We start from the raw sequence: 19146 nt of genomic DNA on the forward strand, positions 1-19146 counted from the left end.
ATAAGATACACAATTTGAGCTACGCAACATGTGTATCTTATTTCAATGCTACTTCAAAATAGCTTATTTCGTCATTTGGCGCTGTCTACACAGTGCCAAATTTCAAAATAAAGTGATATTCTGAAACGTCCCTTAATCCTCATAGAATGAGGTTTACATGACGTTGGAATAGTGAGCCCGAAATAAAGGGCTTGCTCTGAAGATGCAGGATCCCTAAACAGTGCCCTCAAAGATTTCCAGTATCCCGAAATAGTGTTGCAGTGTAGACATACCCATATTGGCCTTGGAAACGAGCAACGTACACCAGACAGGATTCTGACTAACAGTTTAAAGTTGGGTTCCTTAAGCAATTTCTTCACTATGAGAAAGACCAATGCTAGTAAAAACCCACTAATTCAAACTCAGAGGGTGCTCATATCGGCTCTGGTACTTCTGCTCCTACAAAGAATAAGGGAAGCAGACAGGAGCACTTGCTCCTGTCGAACTCCTGAAATAGGGAAGGCGGGGAAACTCAAATTAAGATACATCAATGACAGCTACATAGTTAGCATAACTGGAGTTGCATATATTAATTCGACCTTCTCCTTTAGTGTACTCTTGATCTTTGTGAGAGATATTACCAACACAATAAATACTTTAGGTTATTATTGTAGTATACATGGGCTCTATCCATGTTGACTCAGACTGTGATCAATGGTCTAAAGGAAAAACAAGGATGCAAATGAACTTGTCACCAGAACAAGAAGTATCTCTGTATATTAGCACTAACAAGGTAGAGCATTGCAGGAAAAGCATAAGCAACCAATCTTAGTATTCCAGAAGCAGAAAGTTTGAGTTCTGAGCTCAGAATCTACAGTACAACCTTAAGATATTGGAAATGTGTCAAATGCTAGATGTCACCACTTAGATGGCATGGTGAAAGATGACCAGACAGATAGATATGCTGAGAGCAACATTAGCGTTTAGAGAGAGGAAACTCTGAAACCCCTTCTGATCAAAGCAAGTTAATATAACACATGTTGTGGAAATAAAAATGCCTAGCCTTCATTTGCTAGCAGGAGTTTTGTAGAGAGAACAAAGTAGGGAGTGGAATTTCCAGGATTCGGGGATCTCTAAAAGTGTGTCACTGAACAACATTGTCTGTTCTAGCATGCAAAGAGAGATAGTCATTGGCTGAACTGTATCATAGGGTATGTCTACACTACAACCCTGGTTTGAACTAGGGTGGTAATGTAGGCAACCGGAGTTGCAAATGAAGCCCGGGATTTGAATTTCCCGGGCTTCATTTGCATAAAAGCCGGGCGCCGCCATTTTTAAATGTCTGCTAGTGCGGACTCCGTGCCACGCGGCTACACGTGGCACGGACTAGGTAGTTCGGACTAGGCTTCCTAGTCCGAACTACCGTTACTCCTCGTTTCACGGTAACAGTAGTTCGGACTAGGAAGCCTAGTCCGAACTACCTAGTCCGTGCCGCGTGTAGCTGCGCGGCACGGAGTCCGCACTAGCGGACAATTAAAAATGGCGGCGCCCGGCTTTATGCAAATGAAGCCCGGGAAATTCAAATCCCGGGCTTCATTTGCAACTCCGGTTGCCTACATTACCACCCTAGTTCGAACTAGGATAGTAGTGTAGACATACCCATAGTGAGCTCTTTATTGAATCTCTCCCTCAGTAGATATATGAGTTTCTGAATAATTTAAACTTTATTTTAAAAAACATATTTTTTAGACATTATGTTTATTCCAAAGGGATCAATATTAATTGATACAGGACATTTCTAGAAAATGTCAAACATTGTCCCCTCTCACTTCCCTGCTTTTGCTGAGCCATCTAGATGCTGCCCCTTTTCATCAAAATAGGTTAACTCTACAACCTAAAGATGTCACTTTTAGTATTGAGATTGCTAACTATTTCATCCGCTTATCAATTTAGTAGAATCCCCCTGGCACTGTAGTGACATGACAGGAGCTTGGCATTAAAAACTGTGAGTATAGCTTGAGCTCAGTAGTGCCACTTTAGCCTCTCAAAATATGACACAAAGTGGGATATGTCCATCATACTGCCCATGGAAGAGTAAGCACAGAAAACCAAAGAGTAGATTCAGCAGCCCTGACTCAAGCCACGTGTAAAGTCCAAAAGCCTGAATTTGATTTGTATTAGCACTTCTGACCATTGCTGTGTCATTGTAAGGGTGTGTCTGCATCACACCAGTAGCTCGAAATAAGCTACGCCAGCGGTTCTTAAAAATTTATGCGGAGCCCCAGAGGTCCACTGATTGTGGGTGTTGTACTTATGTGGAGCCCCAGCAGTAAACTGACTGTGTGTGTTGTACCTATCGATGTTTCCAGTTTGTCAGCCTCGCGGAGCCCCTGAAGATGTCTCGCGGAACCCTGAGGCTACGCGGAGCACAGTTTGAGAAACACTGAGCTATGCAATTTATTGAAGCTTCACAGCATTTATTTCTAAATAAATCACTATTCCAAGATGTCCCTTATTCCTTGTGGAATGAGGTTTACAGGGATGTGGGAATAGCGAGCCCATTATATTTAGAAATAACAGACATGCTCAAAAGACACGGAATAGCTATTTTGGGATACTGTACTTCCGGTATCCCAAAATAGCACTGCAATGTAGATGTAGCCTAAAGGGACTTTGAAGTGGGAGTAAATTACACTAGGTTTATGGTCCCTTTGCATTGTTGGAGTCAGGAAAAAAGGGGGGGGATAGTGTAGAGAACAAGCTGACCCTATATATTTGCATATGAAACATTTTACTTGTTTCAGACGCTGTAAGAATAGATAAAGCAAAGGACAAACACTCAGTAGTGACAGGACTAGACTACAAATCTGGATATTGTCTTCAAAAGAGTGCATAATGGAAATGGCAAAGTGTTTGCAGCTGTTTTGTGCTTCTTATAGCAAAGCAGAAAGGCTCTGATTTTCAGCAAAGACCCAAGCAAACAAAAAGGAGTTGGTTAAAACAGTAATCTTTGAAATCTCATCATAGTACTAACTAACCAGATAGGGGAAGCATCTTGAATTGAAGGCAGTTTTAATCTTGAAATGGTGAAACAGTGCTGGTGAAACTAGTGGTTATATCTGAAAACAGCTCAAAGAGAACCTCTTAGTCATACTCTGAAGAGCACCTTGAGCATTTTGGGAAGACCTTTTTACCTATTGGTTTCTTTAACAGCAATTCTGGCTTCTGTTTGAAAATGTAGCAAGCAAATATTTTGATTACCTTGCATGTCTGCCAAGCAGCAGTGCATCAGGAAGTTGTTTATAGGGAAAAATTGAATTTTCAGTTACATGAGGTTTTATGCTTTCTCTCAGAAGCATCTGTCATTGGCCACTGTCAGAAACAGGATAGAAGATGAGACGGACCATTGGTCTGTTCCATATGGCAATTCTGATGTTTTAAACATATTGCACAGCAGGGGAAGAGATAACTTTTCCCATTGCAGGCTAGATCTTTAACATGAGCAGCAGCAATTTGTGTTTATGAGAATACACTGGCCGTTGCAAGATTATCATCTCTAATCTCATGGTTAGAAAGAAAGAAAGAAAGAAAGAAAGAAAGAAAGAAAGAAAGAAAGAAAGAAAGAAAGAAAGAAAGAAAGAAAGAAAGAAAGAAAGAAAGAAAGAAAGAAAGAAAGAAAGAAAGAAAGAAATGTAACTTTTTTCTAACCATTAGATCTCTTAAAAAGAATTTTGCTCATATTCCTTAGGTTGGCAAGAGAGATGAATAACCATGTGATAAGGATCCAGAAGCTTGAGGAAATGGACCATTAAAAAACTTGAGTCCCTTAGATCTCGGAGACTTTTGTTTGTGGTTGGCAGAAGTCAAGGAATGATAATATCAAGTTTTAAGTTTAGTAAGCATGGGTTGCAATGTTCAATTGTGATCCACTGGTTTTACCTGCTGTTTTCTCTCAGGAATGTGGGCTTTAGATAATTGGAATCATGCTTGTTGGTCCATACTGCAAGACCATATATACTGTCTATATGGCTAATAAAGTTCCAAACAACCATAACTGAATACAGGATGACATAACCAAGCCTGATATTTGCATCTGGCCTTAAATGCCATTCCAAAACTAGTTCCAGTTGACAGTCTCTCTTGCATGTGAGTTCCAGAAGGGACTCATGCTAACGTACAGAAAACCCCATTGTACCATGAACTGTGATCTGTGGCAGTGAAAGAGTCACTGATGCTGACTGATGTCCGTGCTGATAGTGCTTTTTGGTTGGTAAAGATCTTATAGGGGAATTCTCTTTGTTTTCCTTTACTCAGACATTTTCAGTCCATTGATGGGTGAAGGCCTACCCCATTAAAATCCATTTTATCAGGGGAGTATTTGATTTGATTTCTGACAAATTTTGCATCTGGCAAACATCTGGACCACATGTTCAAACAGAGTTTTGAGAGAGAGAGAGAGAGAGAGAGAGAGAGAGAGAGAGAGAGAGAGAGAGAGAGAGAGAGTGTGTGTGTGTGTGTGTGTGTGTGTGTGTGTGTGTGTGTGTGTGTGTGTGTGTGTGATTCGTACCCTGGCCATGGAGTACTGACCATTGCCACATCTGATCTCTTTTAACTGTCCAACTTCAGAGGCTAATGGAACTAATGAACTTCAAGATGGCACAAAGGCAGAATACTAATTAGCCAACAGCCCAATCTATCAGTTGCCGGATAGGATTTTACAGTGAACATTTGTCTTCAGCCAGTCACACAGTAACTTTTTTACTTCTTCCTCATAGGTATACCAGAAAAACTGCAACAAATGAAATGCGTGGAAGATGTTTGGAATACTGGAAGCAGAGCTTTTATGACAAGGTACAATGATTTTTTGATGCAATTGTGCATAAGATTAGGAAAGATTTTGTAACCCCTATCATAGAATCTATAAATACCTAAATAGCAAAACTATTCTGGTCTGAGGGTGGCCTGGTGAATCTGGGTACTTTGATGATAAAATAATGCTTGGTTCCAGACTCAACTGCCTGCCTCTGTGGCTGCAGAGCAGTATCTTTGGAAGGGAGGGCAGATGCTAAGCTTCTTTGCTGGAATGTTAGCCAGTGTTCTACAGTGAGGTTCCCTTGAGTGATGAAGGTTAGTGTAGAAGCACTGGGTTCATTATTCATGGGGAGAGTGACTTACTTTGAGAGGGCATGGTAACAGCTGTCCTGACAGAAACAATTGTGAGATCTCTGCTTAACAGTCCATCTTTCCAGGAGGACAGTCTTCCTAACAACAGACTAATTCTGAACTTCCCTTTTTTGGGAAAAATTGTTGAGACTTTGGTGGCAAAGCAAATCTGGTAACATCTCAAACCTACGATTTCTTTGGCTCCAGTAAACCTTGATCCCAGTCTGTATATCTTACAGAAACTACAGTAGTTGCATTGGTCTAGCTCAGCTTTTAGAGCTAGATGAAGATAAACATCCATGTTGATTTTTAAAATATCTGCCAGATGTCTTCAATACCATCCATAGATTGTGAGGCTGTAGTGATGCATCTATGGTCTCTAGAAGGGGTAGATGATGTTTCTCTTGTGTTGAGTCATTCCTCTGTTTTTAAGAAGTCACAGGGAAGTATTTGTCAACATATTATTTGTCCCAGTTACTCACTCTAATGGACTACTTAAGCTTTCTGTTCCTCTGCCCTCTTGGGTACTGGATAAGTGAGTGAGCATGGACGTCAGCATCTTCAGTATAATGATAAAACCAAACACACTTTACCCACAAATCAAATCTGGTTGGTGCAGTTCAGTACTTCTTCAGCACAGAAGAGCACCAGCATAGACATGGAAGGAGGAAAGATTTGTGAGCTCATCTCCACCCACCCACACTTATGCAGGACAGACATCATCTAGCCCACAGGTTATTGAGCTTAACAATGCTGTTGGAGCCTTATTCTTTACATTGCCTGACTCTGTTTTGCATGTGTGATTTTTTACCACTGTGATTTCCTAGTTATCCGCATTTCATTCTAGACATGAATTAGATTTGCATGTGACACAGGTCTGGGTGGCTAGCACTGTGCTCATAGGGACAGTAGGGTGCACCTCTGCTACATGCCCCAATGATGCAGGACCACACAGTGCAATACACTTCTCCTGCTTTCCAAAGGCATGTTTTGTCCTTAGCACAGTACGCCAGTGTGTTGTCAGCAAGATATTCCAAGTCTAATCTGTACAGTTGCAATTCCAAAACAATGGCGAGAATCATATTTTCTTGTGAGTTGGCACACAGCAGAGGTAACATTTTTGGCCTTGCTCTGGGGAAAGTATGCCAAGCCCAGCTGCTAGAAGCCTAATGAAAAAGAAACTGAGAGGGGAGAGGAGCCATTTGCTTTTATATTTTTATATCTTGTTGATGATTCACATGTTAATTAATTATCGTGGGTCCAAGTCTTCAAGTCTTACCATGACTAGTACTTACTCAGCACAATCAAGTGTGTGTGTGTGTGTGACTGAAAGCAGCCTGTAGCTCTCAAACACCCCTGCTGCTACTACGGCAACAGCAGTAGCCAGAGAAGTAGGCACGGCTCTGAGGGCGGGAGGTGGGTCCTATGCTGCAGTCTGGGCAGTGCTGAGGGCTGGCTGTCCCAGCCCTGCCCCTTCTGCCTGAGGCTCCGCCCTTTCCTGGAGTGCAGAGCCACTACCCCTACCTTGCCAGGGGCCCACGGATGCTGTCTCCTCTTCCCCCCATGCACACACACAAACAAAAACCCTATAAAGATAAGAACTAGACTGAACACACTAGTCTTCTCCTGGGGAGAGGACACAAGAAAGAACTACACGTGACAGATATCAGCCACAGCACTTAACTAACTACTGAAATGCTCCAGTGATGACAGCAGTCTAAGAACTTACACAGATCAGTATACTCATGCGAGTAGTTCAGTAGTTGAGTCCAGTATAAGCACAGTGCAACTCAACATGAATAAGGCCTGCAGAACCGGTCCGTACATACGAATAGTGTATATAAGAGTTGTGACATTATGAAAGCCTTCTCCAGGATGGATAATTATGTCACATCAAAGACTCCCCTTGTCCAAGATGCATCTTATATGTTTAGGTTGTTTTTCCTACTCATGTACTATATACCTTGATGTATCCAAGCAGAAAAAAAACATTAAAAAGTCTTCTGAACATTTAAATTACATTGTTAAAATAAAAATGCCAGAGAGACACGCATTGAAAGGGATGTGCATATTATAATGGTGGCAACACCGGCAGCAAAGGGATGAAGGAAGAGGTCAAATAAAAGAGCAGATTAGAGAGAAATCAGTAGCACTATTATGATGGGATTGGCTTTATCAGTGTTCTTACATCTGGGTGGCTTCTGCTTTTAGACTATAATACAGTGGGGGAAAAAAAAGTCCATTACCTTTCAATTTTTCAGCCAGCAAAGTAGCTTCGTGTTCAGAATAATGCATTATTGCCGGAGGAGAGGGAGGTCGAAGCCTGTCTTCTTCCATTTTGCGCCTATGACGCTCTTCTCTGGCCAGCATTCTTTGTTTGCATTCCCATTCATAAAAGTCATCTCTTGCCTGAGCAAAATCAACATGAAGGCGACCTGAATCCTTTTTGTCTGTGCTAGATCCTAATCTCATGCGGTAACCTGAAAGCAACAAGCAGAACTGATGCAGTTTTTATTTGATTATATTTTTAGGTAGTGAGGGAAAAATTTCAAAAGTTCATTTGCTTTTACCTACCCACCTTCAACTCCTCTCTCATATCTCATATCAAACTTTTCATGGTCATTTACATATACATCCACTTATGCATCCAGCCTTACACACTTCTAAAGCATGGATCATCACAGTCGGGGTGCGACTACACAGCAGGACTTAATTCGAAATAAGATATGCAAATTGAGTTATGTCAATTGTGTAGCTTTTTTCAAAATAGCTTATTTTGAAATTGGGAGCATCTACACAGCACTATTTCGAAATAGAGTACTCTTCCTCCGACTTCCCTTACTCCTTGTACAATGAGGTCCTCCAACTTGACAGTATTTTGACATTATTTCAAAATAATTGCCTGTGGTGTAGACACAGACTAAGTTATTTCGAAATAATGTTGCTGTGCAGACGTATCTTATATGAGCTTCAGGGATAGGCTAACATGCAAAAATTTGATCTGGGTTTAGAACATCCCCAAATTTTGGATGTTCTCCAGTTTGAGGTTCCAAAGCTTTTTAAGCATAAAAATAATTTGCAAAATTGTGCAGCTGGACCAGGTTTGGATTGTAAACCTCACCTAATCCTGGGAGTGTTTGGATCATGCTTAGTTCTGCTCCAGAAGACTGGGAGAAGAGATTGAAATCCTTGAAAATTCCAGTCAGACATAAATAAATAGATTCTGTTATAGAAATTGCTAGCACCAGGGGTAATGCATCACACTCTGCATTGAAGCTGGATCTCAGGTTTTGACCTTTCATAGTCACAAACATAATATGTGAACAGCATGGGAGCAGATATAAAGAGATGATCAAATTCAGTCTAAGAAGAAATGCTTTTATACTCAATATTTTGTCTGAAAATGGTTGTAATAGAGTACTCTGGGTTATCAGAAGAAGCAATCTCATTGTAGACAATATATTAAAGGTGCTTGTTATGTCCCATCAGTAATGTCTTATATATTCATAGCTAGGTCAATACTGCGCCTGCTAAAACTAACAGTAATATAGTGGCCATACAATAGGGCCCTGATTTTCATTGGAATCTCTGAGTGCTGAACTAAGGCAATTCACCAAGACAATACTGCCAAACAGCACATGCTGAGCTGTTAGCATAAGTCATATTTTGCTAAGACTCCTTGGGATACTGTACAGATGTCCATTGGTGACAATGGGCAAAGAGTTCACTGTTCTTTAAAAAGCAGCTCCTTTCTCGGATCTGACAAACTCTCAACTCCAAACAATGTTCCCTCCAATCTTTTCCATCTGTGTGCAGAAAAATTTGTTCTATGTGAACCAAGGCATGTGATAAAGTGCACCAGCAATAGAAACAAAAAACCCCAGCTCTGCAGAGGGATGCAGATTAGGCAGATTGATATTGCAAATGAAGCAGGGATTTAAATATCCTGAGCTTAATTTGCATAAAAATGGCCATCATTTTTCCCAGCTCAGCACTTTGTCAGCAAAAAGCGGCAGTCTAGAGGGGGATCTGTTGAGAAACAAAGCCTTTTTCGACAGATCCTGTAACCCTCCTTGCAGGAGGCATAAGCGATCTGTCAAAAAAGGCTTTCTTTCTCGACAGATCCCCCTCTAGACGGCGGCTTTTTTCTGACAAAGTGCTGAGTCGGCAAAAACAGTGGGCATTTTTATGCAAATTAAGCACAGGATATTTAAATCCCCGCTTTATTTGCAATGTTGACCTGCCTAATCTGCATCCCTTTGCCGACAGAGGGATGCAGTCTAGACATAATATAAGTGCCCAGCTTACAGGCAGCACTGCCCCTAACACATCATCATCATGGTATCTGTCTATGAAAGATAGCATAGGAGGTCTCTTCTGAAAGCTTATAACTTACTGATACTTATGATCATTGTGAGGGATGTGTGTCTGGGTAATATTTATGGAATAATTTGACTTTACTGAAAATTTTGCCCTTGGGGTTTTGGAGTGAAAGTGAGTCACTGGGTGATCTTATGTCTTGGTGATGGCCAATTCTATGTGGTGGGGGAGTTGTCACCTCTCCCTGGCTGCTCAATTATGCAATGTCTACCCTTGCCTCATCTTAGACGAGCCAATGGAAAACAATCAAAGACAACTTGAAGGGAAAAAGGAACATTGCAACAGACAGGAGACCACCCTATCTTTGAATAAAGACAAAAGACTGATATGGTTTATTTCATCCCAACATGGGAGCTGTAAGGAGGCATCTTGTCGCGCAGGGCTGCTTCATGAAAGATTGCACTGTGGTTCCCGTGAAGTCAATCAGCCTTGCAAAAGACTGTACTTTGGATAAAAAAACCTACTCCCCAAAGTATTAGATTAGGAAAGTAACTACTACTAAGGATAGCCCCTAGTTCACCTTTGTTATTTTGTCTTGTATTATTTCCATCACTCGCTCTTGTTTCTTGTGGAATCTTAATTTTTTCTTAAATAAGCCTTCTTTTGTTTTACTTTAAGTGCGCACTAGTGCTGTGCATTCTACAGGAGAGGTGATTTATGGTAAACTGGACCACACTGTTTCTATGGGGTAGAGGCTCTGGGATTTCTGTGAGCCGCCTGTGACATGGGCTGGATATCACAAGGGGACATGGGGACTATGTTGCATTTCTTGTCAGGTCTGCTATAGACCAGAGGGGAACGTTTGGGAAGCATTGCTATGGAGGTGGTGTTCTGGAGCAAACATCCAGTCACCATGAAGACAAAACTCCCGCTGGCTAAAGGCAACAGGTAACAAGACAACGCAAGGCCTTGGGAACCATCACACACTTTTCTCAAGTTATGCTTTTAGTGACTGAAAGAAAGTCTTAAATAACCCTCTTAGCTCTTAACCAGTGCTTCGGGGGCACTTTTGTGAGTGCAAAGTAGAAGCTGTATGTAAGCAGTGCATGCAATCACATGAGATGATGAAGAGCTGATAGAATTTGCCACTTTGAAGGTTTGCTATGCCATACTCTTGAAATAGCCCTGCTTAGGAGGGGTTGAGGGGAACAGCCCAATAAGGGCCACTGGATCCTTTGCATGCCGGGCAGCTGAGCTCCACGCTGGGGCCTGGTTAGCCTGGCCCTAAAGTAAGTCACTCTATTCATCTGTAGAGATGCATTTGTGAAGACCCAATGACAGAGACTCGCATGTAGAGTCCATGGAAAGGCAGACGCTGTTTTTCTTCCCATAAACTTGAACAGCAGCCACTGCCTGCCTGTACCTGGAGCAGGTCTGATCCTTTCTCTCGTGGATACCACAGGGCTCCAATGGAGTCTTGGGGCTTTGTAATGGGAAGGGCAAACCTGGGCTTTGAAAGGGGAGGGGTGAATGCTGTGACACACTCTGTGCACCTCTAATGTTGTTAGGGGAGATATTGTATGGATAAAAGGGCTTAGTTAAAACACAGGTTGATTGCACATGTGCAGAAAAGAGGATAATGACTTCAGATGCCTTGAAGACAAAGAAGGTATTATTGGCTTTGCAGTTTTACCTCTAACACCAGATAAGCTCAAGAGTCTAGCTTGGCAAAGGGGAGAGGGGCTGAAGCTTGCAACCACAGGAAAAGTGAAACAAAGAGCAGCTTGCAAGGACAGGGAAGCAGAGGCGGATATAAGGCAGGGAGAACGGGGAGGCCGCCTCAGGCCCCGCGCTTCAGAAAGCCCCGTGCATGCGCCGTGGCAAAGGGGGGGCCCCGCGGAATTATGCTGCCCGGGGCCCCGCAAAACGGTCATCTGCCCCTGCAGGAAAGAGAGAGGCCACTGGAGAACATGCTGACATGCATAGATCCCAAAGGCTAGGACTCTGGGGTAAGATAGGTTTTCCTAAGCTTTTAGGAATGCTAAGTGTGTTCAAAATGTTATTGTTTTACACTCTTCACCTATTCTTTGCCATTTCCCCACAGATAAAGCAATAGTTTAAGAAAACCATTTGGCATCACTCTATTCACAACTGGACACAGGATTTTGAAAGGAAGAGCCACTCAGACCTGTGGGGAGTAAGGACACCCACGGTGCTGTAGCCCAGGCCTTGGTCCGAGAGTGGAAGAATGGTGTGATTTTACCTCAGAGAGGTAGAAGTATGAGGCCTCCTACCAGCCAGGAGCACTCAGAGAGGCAAGAGAGGACATCTGTGGTACAAATAGCTCTGAACTCATGATACATACCACACAAATCACTTGATTCACAACATGTATTTCTTAACTGATTTTGTAAACGCAAAGAACCTTATCAGTCGTGTTTGAGGGACACTGTCAAAATGCCCAGAGTAAGGAGCCTAAAATTAGATCTCCCAGCTGCACTGTGTTTTTCACACTGTATGACCTTGTAGATGCTCTCCTGCTGCCCTGCTTGTCTCTTCTGTTGTTACGAGCAGAGTATTGAAATGTGTAAGAGTCTTGCTCTTTGAGCCTTTCAGTGAGTAAGATTCTTACATATGTCCAAACTCTGCCCACTCATAACAACAAAGGAGCAAAGTGGCAGAGCTGGTATGAAGGCTGTTGCACCTTTATCCAACAAAAACCCAAAGTGTGCAATAGAGAAGCTGAATTTTATCAGAACAACCCTTTCTTTTTGGAGCAGATAGAAAGAAAGGTACAGAGAAGAAGGCACCATTAGAGCATAGCACAAGGAGCCAAGAATGTCTGTGTTTCGATACTAGAGTTGGTGTCCTTGGCAAAAGAATTTTCAAAAGACCTCTTTAGAGCAGCCTGTTTTGAGTGCTCTAGAACCGGAAACTTTCAAAGTAACATCAGGCTATTCATGAATGACTAAAAATCAGGTTTCAGTTAGTCTCTAAGGGCATGTCTACCCTAGGAAACTATTTCGAAAGAACTACAATTAATTTAATAACTTCTGAAATAACAAAATCAAAATAGCATGTCCTCACTGTGGGGAATCCTCAAAATTCGTCTGAGGCATGGTTCCATTAATAAGGAAACACTACCACGACTTAGAGCCCTATGAAGCACTTGAGAATAATTAGTGTGAATTACTCTTGGGAGTACCGTAAAATCGCGAGTATAATGCACACGTATGTATAATGCGCACCCTGACTTTAGAATCTTAGCATAATGAAAAAAACTGAACTCCTATGTACAATGCACACCCAATGGTACAGGAGAACGGGAAGTAACCTGTTTCTGAAATCCAGAATGTCTTGGTCTCTACTAAACTGGAACACAACATTTGATTATCCTTAAACCAGATCTGAAATTACAGGGAAACATGCACTTAGCCCGAGGAGCCGGTGGCGGAGTTTGAAACTTGCCCCTCGCCCTCCCGGACAGCTGCCTGGGTGCTGTGGGTGGCAACATGGCCTGCTCTGCTGTGCCAGGAGCCAGGAGCCGATCCACCAGCACCAAACCCATCCTCGCCTGCTTCCCAGAGGTGGCCCTAGGCTGCAGGAGAGTAGGAGGGAGGGACGTGCCGCTCCTACATGCAGGCTCGCCTGGGAAACGCGCGAGCAGCGGACAGCTGCCCACGCACAGCGCCGAGCTTGCACCTGCCACGGGGACCCCCGGGAATCCCCAGGCGCAGCCTGAAGGGGCACTGGGCAGGCAGCGAACCAGAGCGCTGAAGCCTGGCGGCACCGTCAGCTCCTTGCTTTGTCTGGGAGCCTGGCAGGGCGGTAGCTCCCATGCTGCGCTGCAGCGGGAAAATTTCTGTGTGGAGGGGATGGAGAGTTTAAAACTTTAAAAAATTGCTCATATGGTTAATGTGCACCCCAGTTTTGAGTCTAAAAAAACAGGAAAAAAAGTGTGCATTATACTCGCTATTTTATAGTAGTTTTTTTTGAAATAGCAACACTGGGGCATCTACACTAACACTATTTTGAAATAACTATTTCAAAATTAGCATTATTCCTCGAGGAAATACAGGAGTACAGATTTCAAAATAAGCCGCCTGTTATTTTGAAATAATGGGTTTGGTAGTGTGGATGCTCCACTTATTAATTTGACCTAAGGGGTTATTTCAAAATAAAGCCCTAGTGTAGACCAGGGACAAGGTGCCCCTTGAACTACTCGCTGTTTTTAAAGTTACAGACTAACAGGGCTACCCTTATGAGACTTCAACATCAGATTGAATGTTTGGCCACTCCAGCTGCCCACTGGGCAACCAGTCAAAGAAAGCATCCATGTCATAATGTCAGAACTAGTCCCTCTGTTTCAAAATGCCACAGCAACCCTCCTTAGGATGAGTCAATCTAGGCACGTCAGTGGATTATAGGGACAATATAATGACCTCAGCAGTACCTGGATTGACATAAAAAACTCAGGTAGTGGACGGTCATGCCCAGCCACACACCTGGGTGGTGTGTGTGCATGAGAGACTGAATGCAGAGATCCCCCTGAAAATCAGTCAGTATGGTCTCTGTGAGTTGTAGAGAAGTCTGAACACCTGCCATCTTCTGTTATTTTATGCTCTTAATATTGTTCCAAAGGTATTGGAACAGATAATAGTACACCCTACACCTTTCTCAGACCTCCTCCTGGAAGGGCAATGAATTTCATTCACACAACCTCATCCCACCTAGGTGCTGGGAACAGCGGCTTGCAGTAACTGTATGTGCTATTTGTCATTTTAAATCTGTTTCTCACACACAGACAGAAAGAACAAGGGATTTTGTTCACTCGACAGGAGCCTAACTTTAAAAGAGTAGCACCAGGAAAAATCAATTACTATGCTGTAAAAATAAAAGCCAGACTTTCCATATTACATATCTAGTACACGCTTCAAGACTTACCTTTTGTGAATTAGGTGTTACTAAGAAGGGAGCTGGCCAGTGAATGCCCTGAATATAGTAAGACACACCTGGACTCCAATGTTCAAAAGAGAGGGCCTAGGGGCATGAGCATCCAGTGAGAGCTTAAAAATGACATTGTACATTGCCTGGGTACTCAACACTGGGCAGAATCTCCCACTGGGACACATTAGCAGATATAATTCACATTCAAGGTTTTGGCCACAGTCTTTGAAAGTCCCTCCACAAGCCTGGAACTTGGCAACCGAAGACACTGTCCCATTCTTTGTGTCCATGGCTGCTTAGCATCCCAATCATGAGGAAAAACATATGAGGGTAGAGCTTTCTCATCAGCTAGCCATGCCTGTTTGGAATTCACTTCCATAATAGATCAGAATGGCAGTGACCTGCACAGCCTTCAGAGCAGAAGGCATGCTGCTCCAATTTAACAGTCCTGCAATTGAAACCCAACAAAATGCCTCCTCCCAACCCCCCAAACACCCATTTGGAGTTAGAAAGGAAAGAACTAGCGATTAGACTGCCTAATGGATTTTATAATTGCATAAGGCACTATGGAACTAAACATGGGATAAATACCTAGACAGATGAGATTGAATTGGATAGACAGATAAAATAGGTTAGATAGACTGACTCACCGCTACTACAGGCATGGTTTCCCCCCATATAACAAGTATGCTGAGGTTATAATTAATTATATCATTATTTGTAGGTTTCTTTTGCACATTATAGGCTTGGGAAATTGTTTTAACTGTGTATTTTTTACTACCATTTCTAAATGCGTTATGTTTCAAAACACAATAAAGGTTGGTTAGAAAAATAGAGTCATTCAGTACAATTAGCACCTGCCTCTTGTGCGTGATCTATCTTCTCTGAAGTACTGCCATTCAGCCAAGGCCCCAAGTGTACTGCAGAATTCCATGGAAACCAAGGCTGACAGCACAAGTTAGCTGAATATGGCAGCAATGCTCACCTTTTCCTTTTTGTCTCTCCCTCACTGTCCCTCCTTTAATGTAGCTGAAGACACTAGACAAAAATCTCGGCCAGAGGTACAAAAGGTGAGAAGAAAGAAGAAGATAAGGTGAGAGAAAAAAATATGGAGATAGAGAGGAAGGGAAAACAGAAAAAAGCAGAGGTGGGAGAGAAATGAGGAGAGTTGTAAAAGCAGCAGTGAAAAAAAGAGTGAAGAAAGGAGGGGTAAGGATGGAACAAAGAATGAATGGGAGAGGCAGGAATGGAAGCTTGAAAATAACCCTTCAGAGAATGAGGAAAGGGAGTTTAATCGCCACCCTTGCTCACTTTCCTAACTGTCCCATAATAACTGTAATACATTATCCAAAAGAAACTGGCAAAATAGGAAGCAATAGATTGCATACAAAGTAATCAACAGGTCTTATGTTTCAGCATTTGTGACAATCCCTGACCATTAGAGGTCAGAAGAAAACTTTCTTTGAGGGTCAAGTTATCTCACAACTGCCTCATCAGGATTCATATAACCATCTTCTTAAAGATGTCTAGGGAGACACCATCAGAGATGATTCTTAGACTAGCTGGACTTTGATTCTGATGTAGCATAATAATATTTTTCTATGATCTTCTCTTTTGACTCCTTCCCTCTTTTGCATTGCATCTGTGTTGTTCATTTTTTTGGGGTCACATCTAATTTTGGCCCTCATCACACAAAACACAAAATAATCATGACTTGTTCTGTGAGCAGTGTTGTTTAACACCTCTGTAGATCAGTTATTCTGGGCTGGGACCTGGGCTTTTTTTTCATAGAATCATAGAACTGGAAGGAACATTGAGAGGTCATTGAGTCCAGTCCCTTGCCCTCAAGGCAGGACCAACATTGTCTGGATCATCCCTGATAGATGTCTATCCAATATGCTCTTAAATATCTCCAGTGATGGAGATTCCACAACCTCCCTAGACAATTTATTCCAGTGTTTAACCACCCACAGTTAGGAAGTTTTTCCTAGTGTCCAACCTAAACTTCCCTTGCTGCAATTTAAGCCCATTGCTTCTTGTCCTACCATCTGAGGCCAAAGAGAACAATTTTTCTCCCTCCTCTTTATAGCACCCTTTTAGATACTTGAAAACTGCTATTGTGTCCCTTCTCAGACTTCTCTTTTCTAACCTAAACAAGCCCAGTTCTTTCAGTCTTCCCTCATGTTTTCTAGGCCTTTAACCATTTTTGTTGCTCTTTTCTAGACTTTCTCCAATTTTTCCATATCTTTCTTGAAATGTGGTACCCAGAACTGGACACAATACTCCTGATCAGCACAAAGTAGAGCAAAAGAATGACTTCTTCTGTCTTGCTCACAACACTCCTGTTATGCATCCCAGACTCATGTTTGATTTTTTTGCAACAGTGTCACACTGTTGACTTATGTTTAACTTGTGGTTCACTATGGCACCTTAAATCCCTTTCACAGCAGTACTCCTTCCTAGACAATCTCTTTCCAATCTATATGTGTGAAACTGATTATTTCTTCCTAAGTGCAGTACTTTGCATTTGTCCTTATTAAACTTTATCCTGTTTACCTCAGACTATTTCTCTAGTTTATCCAGATGACTTTGAATTTTGACCCTATCCTTCAAAGCACTTGCAACACCCACAGTTTGGTATAATCTGCAAACTTAATAATCATATTCTATACGATCATCTAAATCGCTGATGAAGATATTGAACAGAACCTGTCCCAAACCAGATCCCCTGCAGAACCTCACTTTTTATGCCTGTCCAGCATGATTGTGAATTGTTAATAACTACTCTGAGAATGGTGATCCAGCTCATTATGCACCATCTTGGTTTTATTTCCATAGTTTATTGTTAAGAAGGCTGTGTGAGACCGTATCAAATGACTTACTAAAGTATAGGTATATCACATCCACCACTTCTCCCTTATTCACAAGGCATGATATCTTATCAAAGAAAGCTATCAAATTGGTTTGACATGATTTCTTCTTTACAAATCTATGCTGGCTGTTGCCTATCACCTTATTAACTTCCAGATGTTTGCAGATGGATTCTGTAATTATTTGCTCCATTACCTTCCCTGGCCCAGAAGTTAAACTGACTGGTCTGTAGTTTTCTGGGTTATTCTTATTTCCTTTTTTATAGATGGGCACTATATTTGCCCTTTTCCAGTCTTCTGGAATCTCTCCTGACTTCCATGATTTTTCAAAGATGATAGCTAAAGGCTCAGATACCTCCTCTGTCAGCTCCTTGAGAATTCTAGCGTGCATTTCATCAGGCCCTGGTGATCTGCAGACATGTAAGTTTTCTAAGTAATTTGTAACTTATTCTTTTTTATTTTAACTTTTAAACCTACCCTATTTCCACTAGTATTCACTAGGTTAAGAACCCTGTCACCAACCATCTTCTTGATGAAAACTGAAACAAGGAAGTCATTAAGCACCTCTGCCATTTCCAGGTTTCCTGTTATTGTTTCTCTCTCTTCAGTGAGCACTGAGCTTATCGTGGGTCCTTGGTCTTCCTCTTGCTTCTAATATTCTTGTAGAACATTTTCTTGGTACCCTTTATGTCTCTAGTTAGATTTAGCTCATTTTGTGGCCTTGCCTTTCTAATCTTGCCCCTGCATTCTCGCGTTATTTGCTTATATTCATCCTTTGCAATTTGACCTAGTTTCCACTAATACGACTCGATATTGATTTTTAGATCATATAAAATCTCCTGGTTGAATCAAGGTGGTCTCCTGACATACTTTCTATCTTTCCTATGCAGCAGAATAGTTTGCTGTTGGCCCCTTAATAATGTCCTTTTAAACAACTGCCAACTCCCTTCAGTTGTTTTTCCTCTTAGTCTTGCTTTCCATGGGGACCTTACCTACCAGCTTTGTTTCATTTGACTGCCAAGTGCTACACAAACTACAGTGATGTAGAAATCTACTAAGTATTTGTGAGAGTGTATGTGTCTGTCTTGTCTGTCTGTCCAACCGTGAGTATGTTTGTTAAGGAACTCCATGTAAATGGTAAGAGCTAGGATCACCAAATTTGGTATGTGGCTTCCTCTTATCATAGCTTAAAACAAGGTAAAGTGTTTGTTGTGCCAGGACAATAGGATGTGCCTGGAATGTGATTGTTTCTTATAAAATAGAAAGGGAGGGGTCTGTTAGCAGATTCAATTATACTGTATAATGGCCACAGGGAAGCAAGCAAACAGCTAGAAGTGAGGACCGGAACAGCTTATTATCTTCCAGATAATAACTTCCTGCTACCCTTTATGTCTCTAGCTATAACTGCATTGGGGCAACAGGGGGTAGAGGTAAAAAAGAGACAGCTGTCTACTGTATATTTGAGAGAGTTTGTCCTTTGTGTGTGTGTCTGCCTTGTTTGTCCCCCAGCTGAGAAATATGAACATAAGAACATAAGAACGGCTGTACTGGGTCAGACCAAAGGTCCATCTAGCCCAGTATCCCGTCTGCCGACACTGGCCAGCACCAGGTGCCCCAGAGAGGGTGGACTGAAGACAATGATCAAGCGATTTGTCTCCTGCTATCCCTCTCCAGCCTCTGACAAACAGAGGCCAAGGACATCATTTTATCCCCTGGCTAATAGCCTTTTATGGACCTAACCTCCATGAAATTATCTAGCTTCTCTTTAAAATCTATTAGGGTATGTCTACACTACCCTCCTAGTTCGAACTAGGAGGGTAATGTAGGCATACCGCACTTGCAAATGAAGCCCGGGATTTGAATTTCC

General features: G+C 42.1%; 1 protein-coding gene across 12 annotated transcripts in view; it reads right to left on the minus strand.

Moving 5' to 3' along the window:
* The window catches only part of ENOX1 (ecto-NOX disulfide-thiol exchanger 1), a 549328-nt gene that overhangs the window by 129340 nt on the left and 400842 nt on the right, over window positions 1-19146 (minus strand). For 11 of the 12 annotated variants that reach the window (XM_075918965.2, XM_089775466.1, XM_075918983.2 and 8 more), the window contains one exon: window positions 7389-7622. The exons of the other annotated variant lie outside the window; for it this stretch is intronic. In XM_075918965.2, the coding sequence (XP_075775080.1) occupies window positions 7389-7622 (234 nt within the window). The remainder of the gene's footprint in view (window positions 1-7388; window positions 7623-19146) is intronic. 12 annotated transcript variants of the gene reach the window in all.

This window comes from Pelodiscus sinensis, chromosome 1, assembly GCF_052426305.1.
Source record: "Pelodiscus sinensis isolate ZL-2025 chromosome 1, ASM5242630v1, whole genome shotgun sequence".
Classification (NCBI taxonomy): domain Eukaryota; kingdom Metazoa; phylum Chordata; order Testudines; family Trionychidae; genus Pelodiscus; species Pelodiscus sinensis.